This window comes from Gopherus evgoodei, chromosome 1, assembly GCF_007399415.2.
Source record: "Gopherus evgoodei ecotype Sinaloan lineage chromosome 1, rGopEvg1_v1.p, whole genome shotgun sequence".
In the NCBI taxonomy this organism is placed as follows: domain Eukaryota; kingdom Metazoa; phylum Chordata; order Testudines; family Testudinidae; genus Gopherus; species Gopherus evgoodei.
Window position 1 is genome coordinate 299,751,863 of NC_044322.1, and position 25,644 is coordinate 299,777,506.

The 25,644-nt window shown below is 44.7% G+C and overlaps 1 protein-coding gene across 1 annotated transcript in view; it reads right to left on the bottom strand.

Moving 5' to 3' along the window:
• RAB3IP (RAB3A interacting protein) overlaps nt 1-9,370 on the bottom strand; it is a 36,889-nt gene extending 27,519 nt beyond the window's left edge. The window contains exons 1-3 of the mRNA XM_030548750.1: nt 9,256-9,370; nt 4,750-5,025; nt 4,261-4,522 (exon numbers count right to left, since the gene is read on the bottom strand). Coding sequence (XP_030404610.1) covers nt 4,261-4,522; nt 4,750-5,000 — 513 coding nt within the window. The 5' untranslated portion in view covers nt 5,001-5,025; nt 9,256-9,370. The remainder of the gene's footprint in view (nt 1-4,260; nt 4,523-4,749; nt 5,026-9,255) is intronic.
• Nucleotides 9,371-25,644: the final 16,274 nt, after the last annotated feature.

Here is a 25,644-nt window from a genome sequence, read left to right on the forward strand (position 1 = left end):
AGAAAAAGGAAAAAGAAGAGGAAGACCATGGAAATAAAAGGAGAGAAACAAAGTACAATAAAGGAATTAAACAGAAAAATAAACCCAAGGGAAGACAACACTGAAGGTCAGCAAGTCTATATTACTCATGTTCCTTTTTGTTTAACTGTATTTCTCGAGGAAAAGTAGGGGAGTTGAAGAAGGGAAAAAGCAGGTTTGATCCGGAGTTGAATATTCACGCCTCATATGTTTCTACAATGGAGAGGAACATACCAGCACTTAGTTTTCAACTTCACTGTTTGTAAAGGAAACATTACATGCATCAGTAAGCCTCAAAAGGAAGTTAAAATAACATTAGGTCAAGCATTATCTTAAAGTCACATTGAAAGGTAAAACTAGTTTTGCCCACTTTTATGTTAATTCTGTCACTTTAAAAGTTTAAAATATTGTGGTGTAGGTACATGGATTTATTTTATTTTATTTTATTTTTTTAACTGTTCAGCTTGTGGTGATTGGAAAGACTGCCTTTTTAAGAATCAGTGTAGGCTGTCAAAGTAATAAGACTATGGTGTAAACTTATTTAAACAATAAAGTTGTCCAAGCATGAATTCAGTTTTGGGCTACGTTACTGAAACATACACAAAAAATCAGAGGACACCCTACATTGCCTATTGCTCTTAGAAGTTTGGCTAGACATGTCAAATCTTAAATCCTGTTGGGCAAGTTTCCAGGCTGTTATTTAGGAGGAACATATACAGTATATATTACATTGTCAACAAGCTAAATATTTTGCATTATGTGCTTTAAAAAGCAAAGATATCGAGACAGATGCTAAAGCTTTTCTTATGTCTGAAGCTGTTACTGAAGACTTAGCTATACTCAGCTATGAGTAATGAGAAATAAAAAGCACAAGCTGAGACAGCTGGTTTAGTGGCAGTCCCCATGTAGCTACTTTAAAAAAAAAAAAAAAAGTTAAGCTACCTCAGAGAAAATCAACTAATTTAAACCTGAAAACTCACAAAATTACTATGGAATTATTTCACCCAAACTTTTAACCTGCATGCAAAAAAACAAAAGTCAAAAAAAATAGTCTCCCTATGGAGATAGATAGCAACGGTAGTGTTTTTATTACCTGACTAGATCCTCATGAACAAAGTGTTAATATAGTACCACATATATACTACTGATAAAGTATGTCAGCATAGTCCACCAGGATCTGCACTTCACCTTTAATTGCTTAAGGACCAAGGAGGCTTGCTCTCAGCGCTCATTTGTTTATGGGAAGTCTGGTTTTCCTTGGAATGCTACAGCATAATCAGATATTCCAGATAAGCTCCCAACAAAAGACAATTTTGAGATGTGAATCACTTAAGATGGTGAACAAACAAAAGGAACTCCGTTGAAGCCATTCTCTGGTGCTCTCCAACAGGTCAGGGAATGCAATACATCAAGACATGGTCACTATTCATCTGGATGACATCTAAATGTGGTTGGCTTATTTTCTTAACCGCTTTTGACAAACACCTCTATCTGAGGTTGGCAGATATAATAATATACGTGTATAAAGACATCACTGCAAAAGGCCTTAGGTACAAGTTTACTGAGTCAGTGAGTCTTGAAATGACCATGCTCGGTTAACCATCATCTGAGTTTCTTGATATCTGCTTTAAATGAAGGAAGATGGGCTGATGAGTTGCAAACTTGGACAGCCCACACAAAAGATGCCATTGGGGTTGAAGTGAAAGCATACTTGCACTGACTGACCCCATATCCCCGTTATCTTCAGTATGAAGTTGATGAGACTGAGTCAACTCAAGTTCTCACTACAAGACTGCTTTTTTGCATTGGGCCACCTGAGCCTGGTTTCGCTGACCTTCTGAATATGCTGCAAAATGGTTATTTATTTTAAGGCAGCTTTTAGGAAAGGGTGGGTTTGAGGGTTTGTGTTTTATATAATTCTTATTATACTTGCTGGTGACTGTTTATCTGTCATGGAGGGATGGGCAGTCCTTTATATTGCTATGTTATATGTATTTTTTTATTTATGGAATGCACCACATCGCAGCACTAAATTGGTGCCAGAGACATTTAAATCTAAGAAGATACAGTCTAGTTCCAATAAATAACTAGAGAGCTTTAATCAACCTTCCTACCAACTCCAACACTCCTTATCAGGAGACACCCACTAGGAATAAAATTAAGGATTATTAGAAAGAGAAAGTGGAAACAGCAGGAATGAGTTCAAAGGAGGTTCACAAAGAGTTGAGACAAAATTAAGTTTGCAAGAGGAAAAATCTGTGGACAGGAGATGCTTTAGGATATCTGAATTCAAGAAATATCTAGAATAAAGTTGAATGCAACCCTGGCTCTTATGTCAGATACAAACATCCCCCCAATCTTATAAGCAGCTTTGGATGTGGTGGCTCATTTAGACGGAAGCAAGTAAACATAACTGTCACTGAGACCCCCAGAAATTCTAGGATATTTTCTTTTTGCAACCTTGCTAATAGTGCCAGGCATCTTGAGAAATGACTAATGTCTGGCCTCTATGAGGGAAGAAATGGGTTTTCCACCACCATCCAAATCATGAGCATAACAGATTTTCTATGTCCAGAAACACTAACAGTGTACATGCCCTGTTCCTGTGATAACTTCCCCAGCAGTGTCTCAAAAAGATGAGAGAGAAGGTATATTCAAATACATACATGAATATTGGGCCCTGTTAGATAGTTAGGCTGATGTTAGCCCTATCCGGGAAGTTTTGAAATTGAGGAAACTATCTCAGATTTTCTGCTTGTTCTCATAGTGACCAGGGCTATGCTGAAGTTGTTTAGGTAACCCTAGCTATGCATCTGTGTACTTTTAAGTGTTTTGGGGTTTTTCTGTAAAGTGGCACTTTAAACTTAGAAAACTACAATGAATTGAGAACCGGTTGGTGACAGTGATTGACTTTCCCCAAAAACTTAACCACAGTCATTTTTTTGGTTTTGGTTTGTTTGCCAAGTTCCAACAAAATAAAACACCATAGCAAAGAATGCAAAGTTGACTAAGAGTGATTATTTAGTAGAAAAATATCAATATTAGGAACATATGAGAATCCATATTTAAAATTTACATTAACATCACAATGAAGGGGTAAATTCAGCCCTGACAGAATTAATGACAACATCCAACACTGAAGAGGGAAAAGCATTCAGGAAGACTGATCCAAACATGTCGCAAGATGGGTTAAATACAAATAAATATGGAGAGGGAAAAGACAGCACGTCTACAAACTGGGTAACATCCACCAGGAAACTAGCAATGCTAAGACAGACAGTGGCGTTAATACAATAAATAATAATACTTTGCATTTATATAGCACACCTTCCATCCAATGAAGGCAAAGCCCTTTACAAATACTAATGAATTACTTCTCTGTATATTGCATGGTAAAAAAGTATTCCTTCCATTTTACAGATAAGGAACAGAAGCAGAATTTAAAGGACTTGCTCTGGGTTACGTGTCAGTGTGCAGCAAGAACAAGAAAATGAAACCAGATGTTCTGGTTCCCAGTCACACACTTTAGCAACAAGGCTATTCTACCTGACAGAAGACAGCATTCCATTCAAAGTATGGCATAATGGTACTGTGAAGAATGCCACTAGTGTTCTTATTCTTCTTTCATATACATGCATCTTATGATACATCATTGTAGTATGTGAAAACCTGTATTCTACAATATTTCTATTTCTATGGCATCTACTACGTTTATGTATCAGAGGGGCAGCCGTGTTAGTCTGGATTTGTAAAAGCAGCAGAGTGTCCTGTGGCACCTTATAGACTAACAGACATATTGGAGCATGAGCTTATGTGGGTGAATACCCACTTCACTCTCCCACACTACATTTATGAGAGACAGAAGCCTCAAGGAGGTACATTATCAGTGTCTATAAATATCTACAAGTTAACACTAGAACAGAAGGGAAGTATTCTTATTCTCAGAAGGGAGGAATGGCCTAAGTTTAAGGAAAGAAAATGTTTTAATTTAGACATTACAGAAAAAGATTTTCAGAAGAAGAAGAAGAAGAGAATCAATACTGGAGCACTCTACCAGAGGAGGTTTGAGTCATTATCGCTGCAGATATTCAGAATCAGATTACATAAAATAATGTAGTGATAATCCTGCAAAACGTGGGGGACCCAGACTGTTTGATTTCTGATCCATAATTTCATGACAGTACAAATCTCTCTCTATTCGGCAAGCAGAAATCATCAGAGAAACAACAAAACAAATCTTACCCTCTGAGCTTTTGCAAGTTCCTCTTTCAATCTCTCATAGCCTTTCTCTCTTACTTCCAGTACAGATGGGCTCCGTAAGTGAGATAGACTGTCTGTACTCAGCCCAAAAATATCTTCATTCCCTTCGGAAACATCCGTTAGTGTAGCACCCTGCAAATACTCTCTCTCTGCATTATTGCTCTCCTTTCTGGAATTACTGTGTTTGGATGACCCACTCTGGGGTCCAGAGGTAGAACAAGGAACCGTGTCTGTAACATTGATGCTGGAAAGAAATGACATTTCTTTATTTAAATAAGAACACACATTAAGAGGAATAAGTCTTTAGAAATGTCAGTTTTGCTGTTAAATGTGGCCACTATAAGCATAATTTAACACAGATATTAAAGATATCATAATATTTTACTGAAGACATGCTATGTAAACCATTTAAATAAATTAACAATATTTGCATTTAAATAAATCAGATGTTAGTCATCATCAATAACCTACTTGATGCCTGATGTTTCCCCACAATTTAGGTGCCTTGGAGATGAATAAACAGGTTGTGTGGGAAGGTCAGAAACATTTAATGCATTGGGCTGGATAGGTGTAGAGCACACAGCAGAAGGATGTGGGCGGTAGATTATGCTGGGTGAGGTAGTTGGTTCCTGAGACCCTGGCTCATACACTCCAAGAAGATCTGGTGTAGTGGGAGAAGCTAGGTTCACTTCATGAAAGCCTTCCAATGGGTCACTGGCCATAATAAAAGCCTCATCATATGAAACCCTGAATTAAATAAGCAAATAATTAGTAAAGAATAAAAGTTTATATATTACATTATTAACTTCAAATGCAAGCAATCCATTCTTACTCAAACACTGGACAGAATGTCTGAAAAAGCAGGTGGCTTAGAAGTAAGCTTTAGGTGCCTGCTTACCAGAGTGATGGGAACTTGAATGTGTGTTCTGTTTTATACAATGAAGTCAGCTTGCACTAGATTGCAGGTGTCTTGTAAAGCTATACAAATGTGCTGAACACATAGGTTGTGTGTAGTGGAGTAGGGAACAGAAGTTACAGGAGAAAAATGGAAGCTTTAGGTAAAACCTCTCTTTTCTACCCTAGATCAGTAGTCTACTTTTTGATCACAATAAAATAGAAAGGAACATAAGATAGCTCATATTCCAGTGTCTGAAGTATTTCCAATCAGTGTAGCATTAAATAAGTCTCCCAAAGTTCCATGGTTTGTTAAACTACAGGCCTGTTCCTGAAATAGCTCACTCAAGTGGCAAAAACAGCCAATGGGACTACTCAGCCAAATGAACCTTTAAATTTATATAATATGCTAAAGATATCAACCCAAAGATAAACAAAATAAATAGTAATACTATGAAGTGGTAAAATACTAATAAAACTGCCATGCACAAATCTCTGCATTTTCCCCACATTCACCATAAGGTGAAAATTCACTATTCTGAATTGAAAAGGTTCTAAGACAATTTGTTTTCAGCATAAAATCAGGGAGACTATGTGCCCTATACAACTAGGTAACTCCAGTTTTATAGAAATTTCACAGGGTATCCAAATCCTTTGTAAAAGTCAGGGTCCTACATTTCAGGGTTCAATTTGGAAACTTGAGAGAAAAACTAAGTGCCAAGTACTTACATGACCACCTCTGAAAGTGGTGGAAATGCAAACAGATTTTTCCTATGGTTTATAAGCATAAATAAATGCAATATAAATTACGTCTCTTCATGTAGCTGCATAGCACTATGGGAAAGAATTATAGCATTTAAACAACAGACATATATGGCATTTTATAGACAAAAATCTGCCCAGTATAAATCTTACAATTTAAAAAGACAGCACCACAAATGATAAAGGATGGTGCAAGAGAGGAAGTACACAGAGATGAGGTTTATAACAGTCAAAGATCATGTGATATATTTACTATTACATTTGCAGCCAGTTTGTGAATTTTTTTAAATACTTATTATAATGTGAGGACAGTGTCCAGGGTGGAGATAAGCAATTTGCATTTGCAGTAATTTAGTTACTGCATCAGTTTTTGATCCATTTACTAAAAAGAGAGTTAAAAGGGAGGGAACTTCACATGCTACAGAAAAAACTTAAAACTTCATTCAAAAACTGTTTTCTACCTCCAGTATTGTATTTGTGCTGGATGCTTGTATATCGATAATTTCCTAATGTGACTAGCTATTTAAATACATTGCCAGGTAAGTTTTCAAAAAAATAACCCTAAAACATTCCTGCACCTGAACACAAAGGCTTCACTGTGCTGTTTCTGTGTTAAGTATGCCCTCGCTACTTCACAGAAAGGTCTTGCAGGAAATCCCAGACACAATGCACACTAAGGACCATGTATGGCTTAAATGGGACCTCTTTGTACTCCTGTTTTCTGCAGAAATGTGTTATTTAGAGCTACCTACAATAGTAGTATCCCCTCACTTGCACAGTGTTCCTTTTGTAAGCAGAGTAAACGATAAATCTACAACTTCTCTACTGTACCAGAAACATGAGCAGCTTATTTTTAAGTTCCCATGTAAGCAATTTCTTTGGCAAAAAAAAAAAAAACCTTCTTTTTTCTACACTTATGCTGAACGATCATAAAATATTCCAGTAATGTACTTTGAGGATAAAGCCTGTTTGATTAATGAATGAAAAGATGGGCAGGAGCAAGCTGACAAAAGTACAGACCATTTTCTTCAAGGTTAAATTTCAACAATATGTTTTCAGCTTCCTGCTACTGAAATCATTAGAGTGACAGTGGATTTCTGATAACGTTTTAAAAGCTCAAACATAGGGACTAAAAATCTGCCCTGCACCTATACAAAGGAACTTACTAGACCAGTTGAAAGATGTCCACAACATACCCAAAGCCACTGCCTCCCACCCTGATAAGTCAATTCAATTTCTCCTACCCACCACTTCACAGTTCAGTTCCCCCTTTCCTCAATAAGCCAATCTAAACTTTCCACAATCACATCTGCACACTCTGCCTCCCCACTTCTCCTTTGCATCCCAATTATTTCAATAAGCAGAAAAAGGAGGGAGGCAAGTCCTCTGCATGACTGAAAGGGAGAACGATTGACTGAATGACATGCCCAATTGGCAGACAAGTGGAGAATATGGCCTAGGAGCGAAATGGGAGCAACAGTCCTGCCAGTTCCTCTGTATGTCAATCCCCTTGCCCCATGACTCCCATTTAATCAAGTATGAAAAACTTTAATGTAAAGGAACTACTATCACACAAACCAGCAGATAGCTAAAAACTGCCAGCTCTCCAAGATTTTCTGGACAGATGATCAGTGCAGGGAGCATATTAAGATGCTGAAGAGCAAGTGCTGGAAGACCAGGGACAAGAACTGCAGCTCAGGCAACTCGCCAAGGTGCCCATTTTATGACAACTTTGACCAGATCCTGGGCACTGCACCCAGCAGGGAGCCAACCATGCTTCATGACGAACTGTCAGCCAGGATGGTGCCCCGCTGGCCCTTGAATCCAGTCTGGGGACTGATGGGAGCCAGCAGCAGGCTCCCAGTCAGGAGCATGAAGTGACTCTTTTAATGAAACCAGTCCCAGAGCAGACAGTGGATCAGGACCAACAACAAATTCTCGGTCCCTACTCAAAAGAGCTGTTTGACACTGCCCTGCCCCACCCCACCCCACCCCATGAGGAGCAACTGGCTGCCGAGCCTGCAGAGAATCCAATGGAAACAGAAGCCACTCCAGAGTTTGGTAAACGTATGATTCAAAAAGTTTATTACAGTAATGGGAGGGAAACAAAAATGGTAAGCCCTGGCTACCAACATTTGGCCATTAGTGGCAGACTGTATCACAATGCCAAGGCATTCCCTCTCCCTCTTCCCTTTCCTCCAACCATGTGGAGTTTAAAACAGTGACTTGGAATTTCAAACATTCATAAACAACTGTAAAGGTTATTTTAACTGTTAAGTCACCAAGGTTTGCTAGCGTCATTCTTGTTTTCCTTTCATTATTTAGAAATTTGCCACTTTGCAATCATGTTTCCTGGGTCTATACTGCCACCAGTAATTAGTGAACTGCATGTGTGTGTTTGGGAAACAGGATTCCATTTCCAAACCTAGTCCATTTCAGTTAGAGGTGATCCATGCAATTTCTGCAGGTCACAAAATCATTTCTCCAAAGTACAGGTGTGGGGGCAGTTTTTTCCCAGAACTGTGCTCGGTGTGGGATGTAGTAAAGTCGCAGATTTCAGTGTGTTTTTATGCAGCAATAACAGGATAATTCATGTTAATTCCCTCATGAATTCTGACCCAATCCTGGCTGCTGACAGCTGCAAACTTTTCTTGAAGCAGGAACTCCAGATAGTCAGTCACATTGCAGGGACAGGTGTATTTTTCAGGCCCCCATATAGCTGACTAGCCCACTCCACTCAAATGTGCTGTTCAGTTATTATTCATTTGAATACTTCAGCTGCACACACTGCAGCTTGGAATAACATCTCCCACTGCCAGTAGGGCACCACAAGAATACTTATGTCTTCCAAAATATAAAAGGCCTGAAATGAAAGGAAAAGCCTTTGGCAGCAAGGGTGCTATACACACACACCCACTCCAAATGGTAATTAGTTATGAAATATTTATGAAACAGAAAAAAGGTTATAATTCTAAAATTACCATTGTCTCTGCCCTTCTATAACTGCAATTAACAAGGCTGCATGCAGAGACAGTGTGAGGACCGAAGCATCCCCTTCACAATGTGTTGGTTCACTTTAGAACTGTTACATTTTATGTCCTGGAAATTTCACAATAATTCTGTCCTGCTCCACTGAGCTACTTTAGACAATGACTCTCTGTTTCTTGTCCTATTTCAGGACCCTCAATCTATACTGCCTGCTGTTCTTCAGGAACTCAAAATCTTGCCCCATGTACCTTCACGGACTGTTCCAAGAGGAAGCATTTCCGTGATGAAGTTATGGTCAATGTTCTTGAGAGGGCAGACCAGCAGGTCCAGTACCTGAAGAAGACGAAGAGACAAGAACAATGGCATGCTGACAGGCAGATGGAGAGGCTCAGGCTTGTCACCCAGGTGTAGGACAGTGTTTCAGCAATGGAGCTAGCACTTGCAAAGCAGTTTCTGGAACAGGAACAATGGTAAGGGAGGAAGACAGGAGTTCAACACAGAACTGCTTCACCAACTCCTGTCAATAATGGCTGCAAGAGCACCAGCTCCTGCTACTTCCCACATACCTCAGCATGATCACCCTGCAACATACCCTCATTCCAGCAGTAGCTTGAACAATTCCATGTCAGGGCAGCCCATGCATCTAGGACTCACGAGTAGCTGGGGCAGGGCAACTGAACACCATGCAGTCTTCCTTCTTCCACCTCAGTTTGATGAAAACCTCCACCTCTCTCCCCCACCACTAAGTGAGGGGAATACATGTAAAGAAGGGAAAGAAAAATGTGGGGCATGGGGACATGTAGCAGTAAGAGGACTGTGTCTGGTATTCACTATTTCCTGCCCTTTAGTGTGTGCGTGCGCGCATGGGGGGGGGAAGAGGGGTGATGATAAAACTAAAAACATGTTCAGGAACAATTAAGCATTAGTAAGCAAATGGTATTCCTCTATTTAGTGTTTACAGCAATTCACATTTCAATAAATTCCACCTGTACAGCCACTGTGTCCCCTCCAACCAAATTCATTGTTCATCATGTCATTTAGACTAACATTGCATAGCAATCAAGCCCAATCCCCCTTCCAAATACCACTCTTCCAAAATAAATGAGCTAGTTTTCCCCTACTAACACATTCATACAGGTACTATTCCCCCTCTTCCATTGGGCCATGCAAGTCCACACTGTGAGAATGCAAAGCATTCCCCACTTGTGCTGCCCAGATACAACCAGCTCCCACAGTGGTAGCTACACTTTCTGGCTGAGGGTACTGATCCAGCATCCCCTCACTGCAATATATCCATTCAGGGGGAAATGGCTCTCCTGAGACTTGACAAAGGTTGTGAAGAGCACAGCAAGCCATAGTAATGCGGACAGCATTGATGACACTGGCATCCAAATGGGTTTGCAAAACATTCAATGTGATTTAAATCTGCTGAAAGCACATTCAACAACCATTTTACACCTGCTGAGAGTAATTAAACCTTTTTTTTTTTTGGCCAAGGGCTCTGAAATCAGGGTATGGTTTCATAAGCCAAGGCAAAAGAGGGTACAATGGGTCCCCCAGAATACAGAACAACACTGGAGACAGCCAACATTGTTTAAGCCAATGTAATTTAACGTGACTAGCATCCCAGCCTGTCCATGAATGTAGATTCCCAAGTGGTGAAGAACTCTGGCACCATAAACTTTTCCAGTAAAACCCCAACTGACATTCATAAATCTGCATCTGTGGTCCACTAGTGCCTGGGTAACAATGGAGTAGTATCCTTTGAGGCTTACATGCTCATTGAGGAGGGAAAACTATGGGCACATGAGTCCCATCAATAGCCCCAGCACAGTTAGGAAACCACATTCTCTCAAAGCCAGCAATTACTTCCGGATTATGTTGCGTCAGCCACCTTGGGGTAAACCACATGCCTGATGGCCTCAGTTACCTCTGCCACCACTTTACCCACAGTCAACTTTCCAACCCCAAACTGGTAGGCAATGGACCTGAAGCAGTCTGGGGTTGCCAGTTTCCAGACAATTACAGCAACCTGCTTCTGTACCAGCCAGAGTGACCTCAGATGTGTGTCTTTACATTGGAGGAAGCCCTACAGCCACAACTCTCACTCTTTATTCCATGTATTTCAAAAATTCCAGCTGCAACACTCAGGAGCACCTATAGAACAGCAAAAACCATACACTGTTGCTACCTATTTAACTGAAAGAAATATAGGAGAGAAGAAAAAAAATACCACTTCAGTATGCTTTTGGTGAGGGAAAGTCAACTCTAGTTAGCATTTTCAAAAAGAAACGTGTATGTTTAAAAGCATTGCACAATTATTGCCACACGGTTCTTCTTTTGCATAAGTAATAATGTCTTGGAGAGATAATTTGTTAGAATTTATTTCTGCCGGAAGGTTTTTTATTCTGCACTAAAACTAGTTTTCAACATGCCTGAAATTAGCCCTATATTAGACAGGCATGCTCTTTTCGGTAAGCTAAACAAGTAAGGTTTCAAACACTATTTAGCATAATTAGTGATATTAATATGCGTTTTATGCTCTATCACAAAGAATTGAAGGGGGAATGACTGTCTTCAGTATTCTAATGGGCTAATCAAGAATTTGTCGTTTTCTGAGGACTGTGAATGGCCATGAAGGTGGCCTAATTAAGTGCACATACTGTACAATTAAGGTCTTCAAGATTTTGTGATCACTGATTAATTGTCCAGAACACACAGGTTAATATGTCTCAGACCTTATCTACACAAGAAAGTTGCATAAATTTTATTTATATAGGTTTTTTTAATTAGTTTAAAACTTATATATTTTTTAGTTAAACTAGTACAAACCCCCATGGGGACATTCTCATTTCAATTTAAACCAGGCATTCTCTTCTTTAGTTTAATTGAAGTAAGAGTGTCCAGATAGGGATTTACAACTGTTTAATTAAAGCCTTGTCTACACTGGCAAGCTTCTGTGCAGTAAAGCAGCTTTCTGCATCCAACGAAGTGGGTATTCACCCATGAAAGCTCATGCTCCAATACGTCTGTTAGTCTATAAGGTGCCACAGGACTCTTTGCCGTTTCTGCAGTGTAACTCCAGAGGTGTACACACTGCCAAGCCACTTTAGTGTGCAGAAACTGCGCAGTTGCAGTGCTGTAAAAAAACACTCCGATTAAAGGCATACAGCTTTCTGCATTGGGGCTACAGTGCCAGTGTAGACACCTTGGTCGATTATAGTGCTGCAATTGGCCTCCAGGAAGTGTCCCACAATGCCTGTTCTTGCCACTCTAGTCATCACTTTGAACTCTACTGCCCTGCCCTCAGGTGACCAGTCATGAGCCCCACCCCTTAAATTCCTTGGGAATTTTGAAAATCACCTTCCTGTTCGCTCAGTGACACGTGTGGTGGTCTCAGCACATCTTTCCAGGTGACCATGCCTGCTTCACACACCAGGCGATCCCCCGCTTGGAGCAATGCCGAGCTGTTGGACCTAATCTGCATTTGGAGAGAGGAGGCTGTCCAGTCTCAGCTGCGCTCTAGCTGTAGGAATTATGATACCTACAGACATATTTCACAATGCACAACAGAAAGGAGCCATGACCAGGACACATTGCAGTGAACGGTCAAAATGAAGGAGCTGCGGAATGCCTACTACCAGGCACGGGAGGCAAACCACCACTCAAGTGCTGTGCCCACAAGCAGCTGGTTCTACAAAGAGCTGGATGTGATACTCAGTGGTGACCCCACCTCCACTGCAAAGAACATTCTGGATACTTTGGTGGCTCACGTGCCAGTTGAGAGTGGACCGAGCCAGGAGGAGGAAATCTTGGACGAGGATGTGGAGGGAGATCCAGAGGCAGAGGACAACTCGGAGGTAGAGATTCATGCAGTCAGGAGCTCTTCTCTATCCTGAAGGAGGCTAGCAAGTCACAGCTGTCAGAGCTTGGCAAAGCACAAACAGGAGAGGAGGCCTCTGGTAAGTGGCTTTGATTTTGGGAATTGCTGAAGCGAATTGTTGGGGGCAGGAGGGTTGCAGAAAGCAGGCTTGTGTCTGTATGATGCATGTACCACCACATGCCTAGTCTGAGCAGCAGAACAGGGTGTTGATTGACTCCCTCACTTCACGGGAATCTGCCTCAGATCTCCACAAAACTCTCCTGGAGATACTAGGCAATCCGCTGCTGCAAGTTCTTTGCCACAGCTGCTTTATTATTGTCCCATTAAGAGTAACTTCCCCACGCCACTCCGCCGTCACATGGGGGGGGGGGAGACCATTGCTGCACACAGGCAAGCCACATAAGGGCCAGGGCAGAAGCCACAATCTTGGACAAGACCTTCCCTTGATTCCCTGTTCACCCTCAGCAGCGAGTATCTTCCATAATGAACACAGCCTACGGAAAACGTGGGGACTGTAACGATTATAAGGCCGCCCCCTACAGTGCTGACTGTCCCCAAGAGCCACGTGCCCAGTGCACAGTATGGTCCTGGAACACTGCTTTCCCCAGCCCCTGCAGTTACTCCCATTTTGGGGGTCTTGTGGCTCATGTGTACTTGTTTGGGGTCAGCCAGTTAGTGACAGGTATGTGAACAGGGGCTGTGTCTTAAAACACTAAATCAGTGGTCTGTGTGTTGCAAACAATACTGCTTCTGTAAAATGTTGCATTTTGGCTTCACAGGTATGAAATTGGGAGCCCAGCCTCCCTCTCTGTTATTGCCAGATGAATGGCTGCACAGAATTAGAAAGCGGCCACGAAGAACTAAAGAGGACTTTCTCCGTGATGTCATGATACACTCCACGGCCGAAAAACAAGAATTGAAGGAGTGGTGGGACAGTAAGAAGAGGGACCAAAAGAAGAATGCAATGCACCGCACCAGAATGAAGCCATGGAGTAGCTCTTAAAAGTTATGGAGCGCCAAGCACACACGTGCCATGCAATACTAGCTCTACAACCCGAGCAGCTCTGCGCCCGCCCTCCTCTACAAACGCTGTTGCAAAACTCTTTCCCATGTACCCCCAGACACTGCCAACACACTCTTATAAACCTCCTGGCTTGTCTGTACCCGCTGCATTCCACTCCTGCCCCATCACAGACCAGCCCTGCGAACTTCCAGTACCCATTGCACTCAACACCCATCCCTCTGCAGTTTAGCCCTGCAAAAGTACAGTACCCACTGCACTGAACTCTAAAGGGCAAGGTTGCATATGATACTTGGACAGAAGAAAATCTTTAACCATCCTGGGACCCTCCCTTCCCTCACCACCCACAATGCTGATGTGTTTTTATATTTGTCTCTCTCCTTGGGTTTTTTAATAAAAGAACTGCTTTCAAACCAAAACAATCTTTATTCCATTAATTGAAGGCAAACAGAGCCCTGCAAAGCAACAGAATTTTCTTAAACCTTCATAGTGCATCGTCTTCACCAATCACGATCACCTCCTAGCATTACAAGCACTGCATTTCCAAGCATAACAACAAATATTAGTTGATTTCAGCTTCAAATTGCTGCCTCAAGGAATCCCTGATCCCCATGGCCCTGCGCTGCACCCCTCTAATAGCCTCATCTTTGGCTGTTCAAATTCAACTTCCAGGCGCTGAGCCTCAGCTGTTCAGCCCTGAGTGAAGCTTTTACCCTTCCCTTCACAAATATTATGGAGTGAATAGCACATGGCTATAAGCATAGTAATATTGTCACTGGCCAGGTCCAGTCTCCCCTATAGGCAGCACCAGTAGGCCTTTAAACAGCCAAAAGCACACACAGTCATTCTGCACTTGCTCATCCTGTTCTTGAACCGCTCTTTGAACTGCTATCAAGGTGCCCCATGTATGTCTTCATAAGCCACAACATTAAGGAGTAGGCAGGGTCTCCCAGGATCAAAATGGGCATTTCAACTTCCTCTATGGTGATCTCCTTGTTCGGGAAGAAAGTCTCTGCTTGCAGCTTCCTGAACAGGCCAGTGCTCCGAAAGAAGTGCGCGTCATGCACCTTTCCATACCAGCCTGCGTTAAAGTCCATGAAACGCAAATCCACAGGCACCTGGAGAACCACAGAGAAATACCCCTTCCGATTAATGTGCTAGGTGGTCTGGTGCCAGAATTGCAACATGCATGCCATCTCTTGCCCTTCAGTTAGGAAAGCCCATTTGTGCAAAGCCATCCACAATCTCACGCACGTTGCCCAGAGTCACGGTCTTTCGGAGTAGGATGCAATTAGTGGCCCTGCACACTTCCATCAATATGAGTTCAACGGTCATCTTTCCCACTCCAAACTGGTTACCAACCAACTGGTAGCAGTCTGGAGTAGCCAGGTTCCACACTGCAATCGCCACTCGCTTCTCCAAGGATAGGGCAGCTCTCATTCTCAGGTTCTTGCACTGCATGGCTGGGGTGAGCTCATCACACAGTCCCATGAATATGGCTTTCCTCATCCAAAAGTTCGGCAGCCACTGCTTGTCATCCCAGATGTGTGTGACGATGTGATTCCACCACTCAGTGCTTGTTTCCCCAACCCCAAAAGTGACATTCCACTGTGGTCAGCACCTCCATGAATGCCACAAGCAATCTTGAATCATAGCTACTACGTGTGGCGGGATCAATGTCAAACTCCTCTTGCCTTTGCAGTTTAAGGAATAACTCCACTGCCACTCATGATGTGTTAGTGAGAGTGAGCAGCATATTGGTCAACAGAGCGGGATCCATTCCTGCAGACCAAAGAGGCAGAATGCACAGTACATGAAACTGCTGAAAGATGGCGTTAAATGTGGACAGAAGCACAGGGTTTGCTGGGATGCGATGCAATACATCATAGGGCATTGGGACAGGACCCAGAATGCCCCACAATCCCCTCCGCCTTCCCACAACTCCTAGTGGCAGAAGAGGAAGAGATGCTCTTTGGGATAGCTGCCCAGAGTGCACCACTCTGAATATCTCTGCAAGTGCCACAAGTGTGAACACACTATTGCACAGGTAGCTGACAATGTGAACACACAACAGCGGTTTTCCTTCTGTGCTCTCTGAGCAGTGCTGTATCTGCCAGAGATGTAACTCTGCCAGTGTAGACATACCCTAAGTCTGTTTAAAAGTGGATGTAAGTTACATTTATCCATTGCTCATGCAGACACGGCCTCGGTTTATTTTATTTTATTTCTTTAATTCTCAAGGTGTCACTACGGAGCAGAGATAAGATTGTAAAGGTGACCTTCACTGTATTTTCAAATGCTTGGGTTCTAAGTTCAAACTTAGCTCTGAATGTCCTGGATTTCTAACTATTTCTTTTTTATTACCTACAATGGAACTAATACTTACTCTCTCTACAAATCCAGTTTAAGATTTTGCATGGGAATATCTTTAGATTTTTTTAAATGGTTAAGAATTTTTCAGTAGCAGAAGTCCCAGCAAAGTTTGGGTCACTACTTCCTTATCTCCCTACAATCCATCCGAATCCACCCCAAATTACAGTTCCTGGCTGCCATTACCTCAGTCCCCCTACGCAATTTGTTAGCTACTGCCATTTCATAATATAACAATGAGATTATATATATATATATATATATAATTCCTGCTGCTGGAATTAAAAAGGCTTGCAGCTATATTTTAAGTCCTTACTTAAATACCACATGATACAACAAATTAGGAAAAGTCAGACTTTCAAGATCGCTTACTGAGACATTTTATCTCCCAATTGTTTGCAATATAAAAACATCCTGCTACTAGATATTCTAGCGACAATAAAATTTTGAAGAGACTACCTTTTACACTCAGTTCTATCACATCACCTTTTCTAAAAGTAGCAGCAAAATATTTTCCAGAAATGATTTTGGGAGGGTAGGGTGTGAGGAAAGGGCCGAGGGGAACTTATTTCCAAATTCTTCATTTTTACTTTGAGAATGATTGTATAACAGTGCCCAATGAATAGGTGACTAAGAAGCTTTTAGAAAAAAATACACTATTCTGAAGACCAGTGAAAAAACACATACTTTCAATTTTGGGGCAGCAATGATATTTCTTCTGCTACCTGCATCACATAGTACATGTATAATCATATTCTTTAATGTATTTTTCTATGTAGCGTCTCTGAACACTTAATATTTCACATTCTTTAGAAGAAACAGACTGGGTGTTTTTTACCCTTCAAAACAAGATTTTGTTTAAAATAGTAGATTTTACAAAGCTTATTAATGGAATTGTTTTAATAAAAACAAGATGTGAAAAGAACAACTTGAAAAATCTTATTTGATTCTGGAAAAGTTGAATACTACAGTTACAGGTAACATGCAAGATTCTAGGACTGTCAGGCACCTATATGCTCACGAAGCTTTTCTGAAACCTAAAATATATATTTTGTCACATAAATTAAAGTTTGGTGTTTATTGTATCTTTTGTTAGAGTGGAAACCAGTACTTTGCTGGATATAATCAATTGAAATGTTATTACAAATTGATTTTTTTTGTTTTTCAGTTAACATATAGCTGCCAAAGATTTAAGAAACCTTCTCTAAACTGACTCAATTTTTACTGTGAATACTCATTTATTTTAAGTAATGTGACCAATCCCCAATTTATTTCTCCTCTCAACTTTACACGACTTTCTAGATTTTAGACCTGATGCCACTGCTACTGAAGTCAGTGGAATTTTTGTCACTTACTTCAACAGGCTCGTTTGGGGTGGGATTTTTTTTGTTGTTTATCATCACCAGGAGCGCTATCCCCCAGCCATAAAGCATGTCTACACTGTCCACATCACAGCGCTGCCACAACCGCGCTGTAACCCGGACAGTATAGACATACCCTTTAATATATTGTAACAAGATTTTAAGAATGCTGGGTATTATGGTGTCAGCTGCAAGGTGTGTGCACATTATTTCTTAAAAGCATAATGACAATGGTAAATTATTTAGTCTACTTTGCACACAAGGTAACATTAACCTAGTGCAATGGAAGCGTAACCTTGCTAAATGAGACAAAAACATGAAAGGCATGATGTGGCCACACTCAGAATACCTACACTTCAGTATGTGTCATGTAATAAAATGCAACATAGTATTAACAGGATATTAATACTTAACCAGGCTTCAGTTTTTTCCCCATAGTCCCAGTCTCCTACTTTGTCAAGTAATATGGATACAATTGAGCAGGTGATCTCTGTCAATAGAAACTTCTAAATGAAAAAACAACAAAGTTTACTTCTGCTTCTAAAAAGAGGCTGATTATTAATTGCATAATTACTGCAAATTCTAGAGCTGGTTTAGCCATTTAGGCCACTATCCTTAAGACTGTGTAAAGAGACACAATCATGTGACTAAAGTAAACAAATCAAACAATACAAAGAAAAGGTAAGTGAACAAAAACGTGCCAACTGTGAACTAAACAAAACGACAACACTTTGAAACTGAGAAAAATATTATTGTGCTTGTGTATTTTCCATCTACAGAACGGTTCAGGATTTTGCCCCTTGGAGGATGCCTGTTTGCCAATGAATATTTGTCATAATTCTTATGAAACTAGTACAGTATCAGAAAGTGTTTTGAAAGGTTTACTGTAATATTTGATTGCAAGTGGTGAGCTACACAGAAGTTTAATCAAAATCTGTGCCTTGTTCTTTTTGCGCCAACTTAACTGCATTATGAAATTGAGGTTAACTGAAATCCTCACTATTTAATAGTGCTGGGGATTTTATAGTGACATGGTATTAACCTCTATATCACATGCAGCTATTCTCTTCTGCAAACAAAAACACTTTGTAAACAACTCAACAATCTTTATCACAACACACAATGAAAATATCAAGAAAGCAGATATGCACTTTTTTAAATACCTCAAGATTGCCACTTTAAGCCAGGAGCTGCTTCAGATCAGAATTTCAAGGACAAAGTTTCAGTACCAAATTGAACAACAACAAGCCTGATTTTCACTTTTTATAACAGCAACTCTCTTTCTATATTGGCTTTAATGCTAGACGTAGCTGCGGAAATTAATGCTTGAAAACAATTTCAGCAGAACTACTACTATATGCGTATCTCATCTACTGTTAAAAACAACAAAAATTAAGCCTCTAATTTCACTCATTTTCCTCTATGTCTTGATTTTGTTGTTCTGCTGGAATGTTAAACAATATGCAAGAACTTCAAGGAACCCCATCAACTTAAAAGAAAGTGGCTGGCTGGTTTCATGCTAAATGTAGCATGATTACTTTAATATTAGAGAAAAACATTCATTTTTTCAGGTTATTTACTTTGTACATTTGACAGTTCTTTCTGTAGTCAGATTGAGTTTTCCTTGTTTGTTTGATCTTTTATACAACAGGTGTATAACAGAGTTTCGGTGCTTGCACCTGAAACTATTTTTAATTTTTTTTTTTAAACTGGATTTCCAGTTGACAAGATAGCTTTACTCATCAACTAACTTGTCAGCAAAGACCCACAGGACACCAAATAGGAATGCAAAGAGGCAAATAATGTGTTTCTTTAGAGAATAGTTATCCCTCCCAGCCCCAAACACACACAACACAATTTCATTGTAAGACCTGAGCTATGGGCTATAGCATGCAATCAGTATTAAAGCAGTCTTCCTTACAGATTTCCAGTAGGAAATTCTGCTGAATAACTGATGGCACAATAGAGGCATAAATGAAACATTCTAACTGAGGGGGGAGAAAAGGTGTTTGTATGAACTGCAGTTTTCTGAACAGAAGCAGTCAGTGTTCAAGGGCAGAAAGAGGCCTCTGTTGCTGCTCGTGTCATGTGAGTGCTGAGTCTGCAAGGGGTTGCTTAGGAAGAAGAAAAGGAAAGGGTCTGTTTGGGTCATACAGAGAGAATAAGGTATAGGAGCCTAGGCGGGTCTCAGAAAGGAGGCTTGGGTTAGACACACATATGCTGCTGGGGAAGAAGTCATGGGTATTGATGGGAGGAAGACAGGGCACTCAGTACAACCCCTTAGTTCTCTCTGCATGCAGGGACTCTGTGTAGATGCCAAGTCGGAGTTGCTTAGGGGTGGAAGGGGGATCTATACAGGTACAGGGCTTTGATGGGAGTGCTGTTGCTGGGCCCAGGGTGCGGGTGGGGGGCTGAGTGTGATGGCCAGGCTAATGGGGGCTGCAGGAAGCTATGGTTGCTGGGTGCCTGGTACAGGCGCAGTGGGACTCTGTACAAGAAGCTCTGAAGGAATCAAAAATGGGGGCAGGTGTCTGAGGGATACATGGGGCTAGGGGAAATGGGTGCTGGGTGTCAGATAGGTAGGCAATGCTGGGGGTTCAGAGGACTGGGTGTCTAGGGGATGCCAGTGGCTGAATAGATAGTAGGTGCTGGGTATCCAGGGGGATGGTGGGTGATGAGTATCTACAGGATGCAAGGGGGGAGTGAGCACGCCTGCAGGGGGGACAGTGCGGGCGAGGGTTGGTGTCTGGGGATGCAGGAGGTGGGTGCTGGGGGGATGGGACTCTGCGGGCGAGGTGGGTACTGGGGGGAACGGGACTGTGCGGGTGAAGGTGGGTGCTGGGGCGAGGGGCTGTGCGGGCGAGGATGGGTCTGTGTGGGTGAGGGTGGGTGTCTGAAGATGCAGAAGGTGGGTGCTGGGGGGCTGTACGGGCGAGGTGGGTGCTGGGGTGCAGGAGGTGGGTGCTGGGGACCTGTGCGGGCAAGAGTGGGTGCTGGGGTGCAGGAGGTGGGTGCTAGGGGGCTGTGCGGGCAAGGGTGGGTGCTGGGGATGCAGGAGGTGGGTGCTAGGGGGCTGTGCGGGCGAGATGGGTGCTGGGGATGCAGGAGATGGGTGCTGGGGACCTGTGCGGGCAAGAGTGGCTGCTGGGGTGCAGGAGGTGGGTGCTAGGGGGCTGTGCGGGCAAGGGTGGGTGCTGGGGATGCAGGAGATGGGTGCTGGGGACCTGTGCGGGCAAGGGTGGGTGCTGGGGTGCAGGAGGTGGGTGCTGGGGGGGCTGTGCGGGCAAGAGTGGGTGCTGGGGTGCAGGAGGTGGGTGCTGGGGTGCAGGAGGTGGGTGCTGGGGGGCTGTGAGGGTGGGTGCTGGGGGGGCTGTGCGGGCAAGAGTGGGTGCTGGGGTGTAGGAGGTGGGTGCTGGGGGGCTGTGCGGGCGAGGGTGGGTGCTGGGGTGTAGGAGGTGGGTGCTGGGGGGCTGTGCGGGCGAGGGTGGGTGCTGGGGTGCAGGAGGTGGGTGCTGGGGGGGCTGTGCGGGCAAGAGTGGGTGCTGGGATGCAGAAGGTGGGTGCTGGGGGGCTGTGCGGGCGAGGGTGGGTGCTGGGGTGCAGGAGATGGGTGCTGGGGACCTGTGCGGGCAAGAGTGGCTGCTGGGGTGCAGGAGGTGGGTGCTAGGGGGCTGTGCGGGCAAGGGTGGGTGCTGGGGATGCAGGAGATGGGTGCTGGGGACCTGTGCGGGCAAGGGTGGGTGCTGGGGTGCAGGAGGTGGGTGCTGGGGGGGCTGTGCGGGCAAGAGTGGGTGCTGGGGTGCAGGAGGTGGGTGCTGGGGTGCAGGAGGTGGGTGCTGGGGGGCTGTGAGGGTGGGTGCTGGGGGGCTGTGAGGGTGGGTGCTGGGGGGCTGTGAGGGTGGGTGCTGGGGGGGCTGTGCGGGCAAGAGTGGGTGCTGGGGTGTAGGAGGTGGGTGCTGGGGGGCTGTGCGGGCGAGGGTGGGTGCTGGGGTGTAGGAGGTGGGTGCTGGGGGGCTGTGCGGGCGAGGGTGGGTGCTGGGGTGCAGGAGGTGGGTGCTGGGGGGGCTGTGCGGGCAAGAGTGGGTGCTGGGATGCAGGAGGTGGGTGCTGGGGGGCTGTGCGGGCGAGGGTGGGTGCTGGGGTGCAGGAGATGGGTGCTGGGGGGCTGTGCGGGCAAGAGTGGGTGCTGGGGGGCTGTGCGGGCAAGGGTGGGTGCTGGGGTGTAGGAGGTGGGTGCTGGGGGGGCTGTGCGGGAGGCAGGGGGTGGATGGCGGACGCTGGGTGCCCGAGGGGGATCTGTGCGGGTCAAGGGGGGAGGGACTCTGGGTGCCTGCGCGAGGTGGTAGGGAAGGGAGACGGTTCCCTCTGAGCCCGCGCACAGAGACCGGGGACCAGCCACTCCCGCCTCTTACCTGCCGAGCCCCGCCAGGCCGTTCGCGGGAGCCGCGGGAGGCTCCTCAGCGCCGCAGCTTCTCCACACCGAGCGGCTGGCGCTGGGCGGGGCTCCGCCGAGTCCGCGCGGAGAGCGCAGGCGCGCGGAGTCTCCGTTTCCCCCTGCTCCGCCCCCTCCCACACGCGCGCGCACACACCGCCCGACGGGGCTGGCCAGGGAGGGAGGGGCCAGGTGCGCGGGGCAGGGATCAGCCCAGAGCAGCCGCCCCTCCCCCACCCGCCCACTGTGACGTTCTGGTGCCCGAGGCTCTGTCTGTCCTGCCAGGCGGGGCCCGGGCTAGCGGGGTGGAGCCGCTGCACTGAGTGACTGTTAACCCTCCATTGAGCATTTTCTCTCTGGGGCTTCGGCAGACCCGTGCACACGCTGCGGGATATTTAACTATTAATTCCTCCGCCACTTTGATCTTGCCAGGCCACACACACGTCTACAAAGGTTCCGGCACCCAAAGGTCCAGTGTCGACCGTCCGTCCCCCCTTTAAAACCTTGTTCAGAGGGGGACGTGACTTGGCCCAGTTGGCCAGTACCCGGTCCCATTCTGCACTGAGCCACGTGCTGGCAGCTGGGCTCCTCACGTGCCACCTACCAAAACTGCAGTGGAGTCTCTTCTTGGTGCCTTAGGACCTGCCGGGTCTGGGAAGCAGGAAGGACACGTCAGCTGAGGGCTCTAGGCTGGTCAGCAGGGGAGCTCCAGGAGGATGGAGCTAGTGGGAGGGGGATCAGGGCTGGGGCAGGGGTGTGGGCTCTGGGCGGTGCTTACCTCAAGCAGCTCCAAGGAGCAGCGGCATGTTCAATCTCCAGCTCCCATGTGGAGGCACAGCCAGGTGGCTCTGCACAGTGCGTGCTGCCCCGTCCACAGGCACCATCCGGAAGCTCACATTGGCCACAGTTCCCGGCCAATGGGAGCTATGGGGGCTGCGCTTGAAGCGGGATCAGCGTGCCAAGCCCCCTGGCTGCCCCTACGCATAGGAGCCGGAGGGGGGACATGCCACTGCTTCCAGGAACCGCATAGAGCCACGGCACGCACACGCAGACCAGCACCCGAACCTGGCTGGAGTGCAGGAGCAGGGCAAGCCCTAGACCCCGCTCCCCAGTGGGAGCTCGAGGGCCAGATAAAATCAGCTGGTGGGCAGGATGTGCCCTGCAGGCCATAGTTTGCCCAACCCGGCCCTGGAGCCCTCCTGAAATGTGGCTGCTCTAGCCCTTTGACTGTGATGAACTGTGGGAAAACTTGACTGTCCACCTTGCATGTGACAGGAATTTTGAACAGCCACCAATACATCCTACTGCGCAGTCATTTTGGTGTGTGTGCTCTCAGCTACCAGAGCCAGAAACGTGTAGGAGGCGCCTTTTGAAGAACTTCTCTTGCTTGTGCTTTCACTCCTGTTGGGAAACGAGCATAGCTTCCATGAGATTCAATGGTGGACATGTTGGGGCATTTTCTGACTCATTGAAGGCATCTGATAACTTATGATGCAGCAGGAAGAGAAGAACCCCCTGACATGGCAGACTTGCAGTCCCTGATGCTCCGCATGATATTTGGTATAGCCACTGATGCCCCCTACATAGACTGGTGTGGGTCCATAAGCAGAGGCTGGTAGGCTCACATCATCATGTGACCAGTAGTGTGTCCAGAACTTTCTCATAAAGAAAGTCACATTTCTGAACTTTGTTGGTAGATTGCCTCCACTCTCCAGTGTAAAGACACCTGCAGGAGGCCACCCTTGCTGGTCCAGAAGTTGCTATAACTGTCTGGAAGCTGGCTATCTCAGATTGTGCAGATTTGTTACCAACCAGTTTGGAGTTGGGAAATCAACTGTGGGAAAAGTGGTGGCAGAACTTTCTGAGGCAATCAGGACTGTGGTTTTATCCCAAGTGGCTGGCATAAAATTTATTCCTGTTGGCTTTGAAAGAATGAGGTTTTCAAACTGTGCTGGGGCCATTGATGGGACTCATGTACCCATAGTTGCCCTCCTCAAGGAGTACATAAACCACAGAGGGTACTACTCCATTGTTATGAAGGCCTTCATGGACCACAGAGGTTGATTCCTGAACGTCAACATGGGCTGCACTAGGAAAGATCATGATGCCAGGGTTTTTTTCTGATCAGGAGTCTACATTCATGAATTGACTGGGACACTATTCCCACCAAATGACATTGCCATAAATGGAGTTACTATCCCCACTGTTATTCTGGGGGCTCCCACATACCAACTTTTGCCTTGCTTATGAAACTGTACCTTCATCTAAGAGGCCCTGGTAAAAGACAGTTTAATTACATTCTCGGCAATTGTTGAATGGTTGTTAGATTTGCTTTTGGCAGCTTGAAATTCCACTGGAGATGTTTACAGACCCGTTTGGATGCCGATGTCATCAATGCTATCTGCATTATTGCGGGTTGATGTGCTCTTCACAATCTTTGTGAAGTCAGAAGTGAGCCATTTCCCCCTGAATGGACCTAGAGAGCAAGGGGCCACTGAATCGGTACCCTCAGCCAGAAAGTGCACCCACCACAGCTGGAGCTGGATGCACCCAGGGTAAAGAAGTCAGGGTTGCTTTGTGCTCCCACATTATGGACTTGCATGGCCTGATGGAAGAGGGGAATAGTACCTTTACAAATGTGCTTGTGTGGGGAGGGGCTCACTGTTTGTGTTTTGTCAGTACTTCAGGATGGGGGGGAGTTTAATGCAATGCAATGTACTTATGAATGACATGACCAATTATCAAAGGAGAATGGTGGTTATTCACAATATGGATTCACGTAAGGAAGTGATTGAAGTATGAATTGCTATAGATTACTATATTGAGGGATAATCTTTGCATACTAATTCCTAGTTGTCCCTGATCATGTGTTTACCTTTATTATTTTGAATACACTGCATGATATGAAGCAGTGATAGCAATACACTTTCTTGATTAAATAAACTATATTTATAACCAAGTGCAGCAATCACCCATTCCCAGGCAGGCCAGCTGCCATTAATACCAATACACCAAAACAACCAAAAAAACAATAACAGATCTTTACAGAAAAGAAAAAATAACACCAAAGTTCATGAACAAGTGCAAACAGTGAAACCATGTACAAGACAGAAACCTCCCACCCTGGCACATCTCCTGGCCACCATTCTTCTTTCCCTGATTGCCACTCCCTTGGCAGGAGGATTGGAGGCATCCACAGAGAAGATAGTCAATATGGAGAGCTGCATAGGGCAAGGTTGCCCTGCCCAGCTACTCAGGGTCACCAGGGGCCATCCACCCATGGAATCTTCTAAACTGCTTCTGGACTGCAGCACAGGGTAGTGTGCAGGAACTTGGACTGTGGTGTGGGTGAAGCAGCAGGAGCCACTACTCTTGGAGTCATTACTTATATGAGCTGCTCAGACAGTTCTTTCTGCTGAGCTCTATCCTCGTCCCATAGCCACTGTTCCAGGAACTGTGAAGCAAGTGCTTGCTTTTGTGCTGAAACTCTGTCCTCAAGCTGTACAAACAGCCCGAGTCTTTCCTCTTGCCTCTCGCATGTTTTTCCTAGCTTAAGTCCCTCTGACTTTGGAACTGGACCTGCTTGTTTGCCCTTCCCAGAACTTCAACCATAAGTGCGTCAAGGAAGTGCTTCTTCTTGTAATGATCCATGAAG